The sequence below is a fragment of the Xiphophorus couchianus genome, chromosome 8 (genome assembly GCF_001444195.1).
Source record: "Xiphophorus couchianus chromosome 8, X_couchianus-1.0, whole genome shotgun sequence".
NCBI lineage: Eukaryota > Metazoa > Chordata > Actinopteri > Cyprinodontiformes > Poeciliidae > Xiphophorus > Xiphophorus couchianus.
In genome coordinates, this window is record NC_040235.1 from 10,591,032 (window position 1) to 10,600,464 (window position 9,433).

The 9,433-nt window shown below is 37.2% G+C and overlaps 1 protein-coding gene across 1 annotated transcript in view; it reads right to left on the minus strand.

The window, feature by feature from the left end:
- The window catches only part of LOC114150249 (transmembrane protein 132C), a 157,748-nt gene extending 150,158 nt beyond the window's left edge, over positions 1-7,590 (minus strand). The window contains exons 1-2 of the mRNA XM_028026592.1: positions 7,070-7,590; positions 6,424-6,604 (exon numbers count right to left, since the gene is read on the minus strand). Coding sequence (XP_027882393.1) covers positions 6,424-6,472 — 49 coding nt within the window. The 5' untranslated portion in view covers positions 6,473-6,604; positions 7,070-7,590. The remainder of the gene's footprint in view (positions 1-6,423; positions 6,605-7,069) is intronic.
- Between the last annotated feature and the right edge of the window lie 1,843 nt (positions 7,591-9,433).

Consider the following 9,433-nt stretch of genomic DNA (forward strand, 5'->3'; position numbering starts at 1 on the left):
ACAAAAACTTGGACAAAACACTCTTTTTTTTTTTTTTGCTTAACCACCTGACATCCCTCTCACTGAAAGCAGTGGATATCACGCATCAGTTCACCCTGGCTTCTGAATAGAAGACAACATGCTGAACGCCTCAGTAACACCTCCGGTAAATGTGCAGCCCTCCCTCTGTTGTACGCTGAATTTCTGCAGAGGATCGCAGAGTAGTGAAACGGTTTGAGTACGCAAATCAATTTTACTTTTTTGACATCACTTTTTAAAATGCTGATTAGCATTTCTGACCTCTGATCTGTATTCGTAAGCAGTGTTGCAATTCTATGTTGCATACTTAATGTCTAACAGCATTTATAAGCACCAGCTGGTGATTTTTATCTGGTGGGTTTTAGAAAATCCAAATGTTGTGTCATTTTCCCGTTTTTCACCTTGCAAAAACAAATTACTGTCTTCTGAGATTCAGCTTTCAGTAGGACAACAAGCCTAAATGGATAGCTGGAGCAACACAGGAATGGTTTAGATCAAAGTCAATTCATTTGGCAACTGTGGAGGCTGTAACAAGACTTGAAAACTTGTCTTCATATACGCTCCATCCATTTTGACAGAGCTTGAGCTATTTTACTAAAAAAAAGAAAATAGGCACAAAATGTGGAGATATATTCCAAAAGATTTTTTCTGTTGTTATTCCAGTGAAAGGTGGTATTACAAACTATTGATTTAGAGGAGTTGAATGCAAATGCACGTCACACTTCTCAAATTTTTTATTGTTGTGGTTGTAAGTTTATGACGAACATAATAAAAATGAGAGGAGCAATGGACGCAAGTGTTTTTTCAAGGAACTATAATCTGATATTATTCTGTGCTACTTGAGCAAACTTGAAACAAAACTAACAGGGATTTTAAACCTGGTGCTTATAATCCTGTAATTGGATGTTTGTCACCATGAGCCCACTCGCTGGTGCTGATGAAATCGGTTACTTGCTGTGGAGCAGGAGAGAATTTGCTTCCGTGTATATATTTCAGTGCTTGAACCTGTGCTTCAGTGGTGAAATCAGAACAAATTGCTGACCAGCACTCACTTGGCCCTGGTTTAGCTAAGAAATCAGGAAAAATTATATATGGATACAATATGAACAAAACCAAGGAGTCATTGTTTGCCTTTCTGTCGTATTTCCTGCAGATCAATGAGCTAAATTGGCTATACTGCAGCATAATATTTGTTTTTTTGGTTCATATTAAATTGGAACCTGCTTGTTAATCAATAGCACTTAAGAATGAAGTTAAGTGTAATGTAGCAAATCCAAAGGACTTGATTCTTGACTCAGCACTGCACTTGGAGCAATTTTCAGTTTGTCTCAAAGCTATGCTTGCTAGTTAGAAATTTTTACTGCTGCTGGAAATCTTCACCGTGTCGCATGACATTAAAATCTCACTGGAGCAAGTCGGCTGCAGCGAAGACAGGTCAGGCACTGCAGATGTTTTCCTCTGTCTGCACTGGCTGGAAACCACCTCAGTTACAGCACACCTCTGTGTGAACTGGCTGAAGGTCAAAAGCTTTTATTCTCTGGTCTTCACATCTGTCATCTTTTATGGTTATTGCTCCCAAAGTGGATGTAATGTACCTGATTTCCCATTCTGGCAGATCATTTGTTATACTAAATCAGCAATTAAGCCTTCATTTACAGCAATAAAACTGTGAAAACAGCTTGATATAAAATACATTAATTACAATTACATCTATTGGTTTAACGCAACTAATTCTATACAATAAGGATTTTTTTTTTTTTATCTTGCACAAACAAAAACATCAAATTGACTTTTTAAAGCCAAATTTGTGAACTTTTATCAAAAAGTTTAAAAATTAAAAAGAACCTTTTCAATGACCTTCCATTTTGTAAAAGCAGTCTGAATTGCATCCTTTTCTATGATAAGCTACATGGGGCATTTTCTATTGTCCTGGTGGCGGGTCAGACTTTATGTGAGAATCTGCAGGTATCCTATAGATTAGGTGACTGTCAGGGTGATTGTCTGTAAGAGACAACCTGGAAACCCCTGGGTGAAAGCAATCAGGTGGCTGGAGAGATATAATATCCTCTGAGACTCAGAACAAGCAAGGAGTTGACTGACAGGAAACAATGTGTTTTTCCCTTCCTGACACTTTGTTTTCATTTCTGCAGTTTCCTGGTAAGTTTAGCATGCTCTGTCTGTTGAATGTTCTTTTTATGTAAAAGAATATTTCTTTGTGTGTGTGTTTTATAACTGGAACTGAACATCTAACTAATGTTTTGTTCATCAGAGTGTTTTAGGTGGTCTCTTCTACCAACTAAAAAAATAGCACAACACCAACAGACAAAAGCTCAATTTACAAGAGTAAATTTACATTTACAAAATGTAAATTTGTTATAATTTACATTTTCAGAGAATCACGAATAATCTTGTCACAAAAATAACCTCTATTTTCTTTTTTAATAAGGGGAAAAAGTTGTCCAAACCAATATAAAAAATATATTACTTCCAAGTCTAATACATTATTGGTTCACCTTTGGTGGTGTTGTTTATGGTGATGTAGAAGAATTTTTAGTCCACTCTCTTATAGAAAACTTTTTTTGAATTCAGTCACACAAGCAGAAATGGCCTTCCCAGAGCATAAAGGTCTGTTTAAGTTGATGCCACAGTATCTCAATTAGACCTTAATTAGGACACATCAAAACCTACTTACACTTATAATGGTTTAGAAGTGGACTTACTGGTGTGTGTTGGATCATGCTCCTTCTAGGAATTAAGTTCACAAACTAATGGATGGACAGTTTACTTTCTTTCTAAAAAATTCATGCATTCACTTTTTACAGCAAGTAGTCCATGTCCAAAGGTAACAAAGCAGTCCCAGTACGTCACATCACCACAGCTAATAATGCTTTTAGATTTGCTGCAGACGACTTGTTGAATAATGAGCACTGACTTTAACAGAGACAATTTAAATCGTTGGTTCTTTTGCAAGCTCCTTGATGTTTAAGTGCCTATAAACTCTTTGGGTTGATTTTTTTGAAGCTATTTACTTACTTATATTGTCAGACAAGATGTATTTAAGTAATTTGATGCTTCTACAGTAGTCAGACATGCAGTAATTATGCCTTTGTGTGTTTACCACAAAGATGCTGTTAGTGACAATTCTTGATTCAAAAAGAGTGCAGTTATTTCACATAGGGCCAAGATGGTTTAGGTAGCTTTTCCCTCTCAATAAATTAAATCATAAATTTGATCATGTATTTTAACAAGAGAGCAAATGCTTTTACACAGCTCTGCATATATTTCTAGTTTCTAACCAAAAGAGAGACAACCGTAACCATTGTAGGGGCAATAATACAGTCATGTCACAAAGAGTTAAATATGGAGAAAATTGGGGATTTTCACTGATGCAGCAGTTTTCTCCCACAAACCAAAAAAATATATGCTAGATTACATGACAGCTCTAGAATTTGCCCACAGGTATGCGTATATGTGTGCATAATTGTTTGCCCTATTCAGTTTTTGCCCTCACTCTCTGTAGAGTGTCTTTCCGAGGTGTACCCTAACGCTCGCCTGACTGCTGCAGTTGGCTTCAAACCCCACAAGTTACCCCGTACTAGATTAAGCAGGTCCAAAAATTAAAGGATGGATATTTCATACATTTTCACATTAACACAATATATAAGAATTCTTGCATTTTAGAACGTTTTCAGAATAAAAACACTTAATATTTTAAGTTCTGGCATTGAAAATAGTTAAAGTTTTTATGTGACATTTTTTCCTTATTCTTTCTGCAAATATATTTAATTGTCAAGAACTAAACAGGAATGTTTCTGGTTCTCAATTCTTAAAAAGGTCAAGACTCCCCACCCACATCTTCTACAGACATTCTTTTCCAAGAATGTCTATAGACATTGTCTATAGAATGTCTATATCCTATAGACATTCAGAAATTAGTTTTATTTTCTCTCAGTGAACCATCAATGCCCTCAGAGAACATATGCATCTGTAAAATTAGTCTGATTGTCCATTAGATGCTTTAGAGTCCAAAGAAGTTGACATTGCTTCTGTAAGTTCAGCATATTGCTTTTCTTATAAATCTTGAATGCAGCGCTCCATTTTGAGTTACATATTTCCCATAGTAATAGTTTTCCATGCACTGTACTTAAATTAACAATTAACAGTTGACATTCCATATGATCCCTGAACTAGATAGGTTTTTGATCATTTATAATACTGAAATGCTCAATTGAATATTAACAGAAAACAGGCAAAAGCCAAGACGAATATATCACAAAAAACTTTTTTGATTAGCATTTTTTTTCTCTTTAACATTTTGTCTTTTTATACTTGAACTTTTAAAACTCAGGTTTAGTTAATTTTCAGTAGTAATACTTGGGAGTTTTTCACCATAGATCAACAAATCTGTAACTAATTTACAGTTCAGAATAAAGTGTAGGTTTATTGTCTACCCTTTGTTCCAGTTTATTTCTGCAAATTCTGAATGTTTAGGAAATGCTTATATTTTTATTAACTTTAAACTGTAGTTACAAACAGTGCCTTGTAAAGATTTTCCTTTGGAAAATACATGGGGTTTTATTGATAAATTGACCATAGAGGTTTTTCACATTTTGCCACTCCACAGGGAAACATGGTGTTGGCAGTATTATGAAGTAGGAGGGCCAAAGTAGCAGTAACAGTGTCCTCATGAGTATGTGAAAAGCTTACTGCTACATGAAAGAAGCTTTATGTAAAACTGAAAGTTATAAAATGGCAGCGCAAAAGTATGCATAATTTTTTTTTTTTCCTAATCTGCTTTGAGGCTTGTTGGGTGGTGAAATTGTGGTTCAAAGTAAACTGTGGGAAGAGCAAATGTTTCCACTGGTTATGAAAGAGATTCACCTGATGGCTGGTTGCTAACTAAACATACCGCAAGATCTAAAATGGAATGGTTAAGATCAATCAATGCATATTCATTAGGACTTAGTACAGTTCTAAATCCAATGAAGAATCAGTGACAAAACAAAAAAATAAATTGTGCACAGACACTTTCCGTACAATCTGAGAGAACTTCAGCTATTTTGGAAAGAATAATAGATTAAAATTGAGCCTCTAGATGTGAAAAATTGTTAGAGACAAAGATTTACAGATGCAATTAGCCAATTAAATCATACCAGGGGTGCTAAATACAAATGCACACCAAGCTACTCAATTATTTTGTTTCCTAAAAAATAAAACCTTCCGTTCAGTTCACATTTTTGCACTCCTTTGTACAGGTCTGTCACAGAAAACCCCAACACAATGAAATTTACAGTTGTTGTTTGACAAAACATGATAAAGTTCAAGAGGTACGAGTACTTTTGCAAGGCACTCTAAGCATGAAAAGAAAATGTCACTTTAAAACCCAAAGAACAATGTAACAATAATTGTTTTTGACATCTTTCTTTTTTCATGGGAAACTGCACACTGTGATTCGTCTGAAAACAGAAGCAAAAAAGCTTTTTTGTGTTTTTTGTTTGTTTGTATAAAAGACTGAGTCACATTCAGCAAAAAGTGCTGCATTTCCAGATTCTTGCGATCACATGCTAATAATGAAAAGAACTCACAATAATTTATAATAATGAAAGAACTCATAAATCAATGAAAATGGACAAAACATCAAGAAATGTTTAACTTACTAAAAATACGCATGTAAATTGATTCTTTTCCAAAAGCCAAAAATACTTAAGATTAGAAATGACTTGTCTCTCTCACATCTGTATCCATAAGGGAAGACGCTTAGTATTATCTGCAAAATGAAAGCATGGAACTTGTCTGTTCCCTAGTTATGCATTTTTTAATCGCATGACTGCACATTTCCAAATATGAAACTTGCACACACACCAACTGGACCATTTGCAGTACGAGGAAATTAATACACAAATTCACAAACACTTATCAATTACAAATCTTGTTAAAGGATGCACCGCCTCTCTTTTCACTGCTTGTGACTGCAATCTGTTGTTATTCCCAAATTCTGCAGTTCCATGTTTTCTTCCACACATAGATACACTTTCTGCATGCTGTTCCAGTGCTGTGGTACGGCACCTAACCTCACACACTCACGGGAGACAACTGTCACACTTCATTCATGTTAATATTACAAGTCATTTTGTATTCTGCCACAACAGCTTACAGCTAATTATATGTCTCATAAATTATATATGTGCCGTTGGCTGAAAGGATACAATTTGCATTTCATTAAATACTCCACGCTGAATGAAATCACTCAGGGGGGAAAAAAAAGGTTGATGTATTTACAGTGTCTCTTATTTCATGACCATTAGCTTCCATTTTCATAAATCTTGTTCAGGTTTGTGAGCAAAACCTTGTAAGAGATGTTTTAGTGGCAGATTTTTGTTCTGGGAAGAGAGAGGGGGGTCTTACCTGTCCACAGGAAGAGCATGGTGAGTCCCATGCACTGCTGGGGCCCCATGGTTTATTCAGGAGGGGGGGACCTGAACGGGTAACTCCTTTTCAGCAGGATGTAGTGCTACTTTTCACACAAATTATCCTCTCTGAGCAGATATCCATTTAGGAAAACACTGTGTATTCTGGGTGATTCAACCTGTGGACAGAGACATCTACAATCAGGAACATGCCCAGAAATATCTCTGGTACAGTTTCTGTCCCTATTGGGCAGACATTAGAGCCCTAATATTTTTTATGAATATTTATTTCTTTAATCATGTATACCTTTCGTACAAATACACTTTTAATAATTTCATTACCTTTTATCTGCCCCCTGACCCTTACTTGAAAACTTTCTGTAAGTATCCCAACCAATTCAGATTATTTCAGAAAACCCAGGGTGAAAGTGAATTTAAAAATATTTTCCTAAAAACTGAGCCAATATGTGGTTCGGTTCTAACTGAACTTCTTAAATTTATCAGGATTACTTTTGGGGAGAATTGTTTATTTTGGTGCCTCCGAGTACTTTTTCACTGAAACTTATTAGCCTCTAAATGACTACTATCCAACTATCTACGTCTGACAAAGTAATGCACTACCGGGTTGTTTCTGCGCCTCTTACCGTTACTCCTCTAGCAAACACTCCATCCGATGTTAGCATTTGATTCCAGGTTAAATTAATGCTGCAAAATTTTCACGCACCACCGCAGCAGCAAAATGACAAGAAAGAGAGAAAAAAAAAAAACAAGCAATCCCGGTGAGTCAATTTCCGCTTTGCCAAGAGTTCCTCTAACATTCGTGGATATCTTTCTTCCTCTTTTCTTAGTTTTTGAACATCAGTTAAAAATCCGTCGAATTTGGTTGAAACGTCACCTACAAACACACGGATATCGGAGACGCGGTCCTGCAACTTTCCACGCCGCAAATCGGAAGCGCGGATCGCGTGAGATGAGGCGGTGAAGTGGTTCCTGCGTGCGCTTTCTCCACTTCGCCTCGTTCCGCACTCGGTGGCTGTGGATGCTGGTGCAGAAGCTAAGGGGGGCTTACAGAGAGGGGGCGACGGGAGGGGTGGGGGCGAGCTCCAGGCTGGGTTTGGCAAAGGGGATTGCGGGCGTCACATAAGCAAAGTACTGTGCCATTAAACCCACAGCTCATTTCAGGTGGAGACTGCATCCTTTCTCCCCAAAGCGTTGCAAGAAAGGGAAAGTTGCTAGATTGGAAATGAAACTTCACACTCCTCACGATGGGATTAATTACATTTTCGGTTGGGTGGAGAAAATGAGCATTGGATGTGAGTGATGGGACCCATGAACGTTAACATTATTTTACAATATCTTGCGTGGAGGGGAAAAGGAAAAAAAAGATTTTGTTTTACGCATGTAAAACAAACTGTTCGACCCAGTTTAAAAATCCTGGGTCGGACATGTGATTAATTAAAATTCCGGAAAAACCATTACATAGGGGTGTTTTAATTAAATACACCTAATAAATATATCATTTTATCAGAGTAAACTTGATTATTTAATTTTATCACCACCGTCATCTGGGTTGATCTTGAGCGTTCAGTCGGTGCAGAACGTAGCAGAGAGTGGTGCAACCTGTTGTACCAAGACTATTTCATGAGAGTCAACAGTGCCCCCTATGGATCACCTCTGCGTGCAAGGCAGCTGCCCTCCCTAAGCTTTAAAACTGAGAGAACGGAATGCTGCATAAATACTGCAAACCTTTATCAGAGGTGCCAACTGCAGGGTTAGCTTCTCAATCGCACCTATAGAGAAATGACAACAAGAATCACTCGCAGAACAGTGGGTTGAAAAGGGTACGGCATGGAACAAATAACTAAATAACTTGGAACAGAGAAGCAGGCTTGAGTTTCAGGGAAGACTGATGGAACTGCATGCAGAGACGATCTCAAGCAGGACAGAGCTTCACTTTACCACTGGACAATAACCCTAAACGTACAGTCAGCGCTACACTGAAACAGTCCAGTTTAGACCTCAACTCCTCTCAGAATCTTTGGAATGACTGAACTGAATGAATGAACTGACAGAGTTATTTTATAAAGAGGAATACAAAAAATATTCAGTCTCCTGATATTCAAAGCTGGTTGAGATATACACAAAAAAATTGAACGGTGAAGGCCATTCTACAAAGTATTCCCTCAACCAGCTATAAAATGTGCTTGTGACTTGAAATCGCAAGTACACCACACATTTTAGACTTATATTTGTAAAATGTTCAATTCATTTTACAATAATATCATATTTTGTGCTGCCTATCTAAACCATGAATTTCTGCTTTTATTTACATTTGTTAGGAAAGTCCAATTTCTTAAATAGTCTCATTTACAGGAGACTTTAAACAAGCCACCACCAAAATGCGTGTTAGTGGGTTTTTCTGTCGTATGCACCCCTGCCGTGTTAAAGCCCATTGGCTAAGCTGACAGTTTACAACTACCATTCTTCGAGATCAGAGTGAACAAGCCATTGCGAGACACACAAACTAGTGACATGCTGAAAGGCAGCTAGCGGAGCCACCCTGCAGCTGCAGCCTCTTACGACAACACCGAGCAGCGATTACAGGTCATCAACGCGGCAAAGGAGGTGTCCTTTGGACAAGAAGGCGAAATGCTCACTCCTCCATCGTCTGTTGCTTTCTCCTCATCCAGCTCCATTCCACTACAATAATGTAAAGAGAAGTACTTTCTTAAGGTTGGTTATAAATAACACTATGCAGTAAGGAAAGCTTCAGAAGATTAGTGTATTTCTTCAGTGGATTCATAAAATCATGTTTTTGATGTCTGGTAAATGACAAATAATAATTTGTCATTTACCAGACAAATTGTTGCTTTAAATACTATTTGAATTCTGATGCAACAGTCAAGCCAAAATTTATGTTCAATAATATGAAAGTTATGAGAGTATAGGGTATTTTATTCTCTTTTATCTACATACATTTTTGGTGGTGGGGGGTCAGGAGGGGGGAC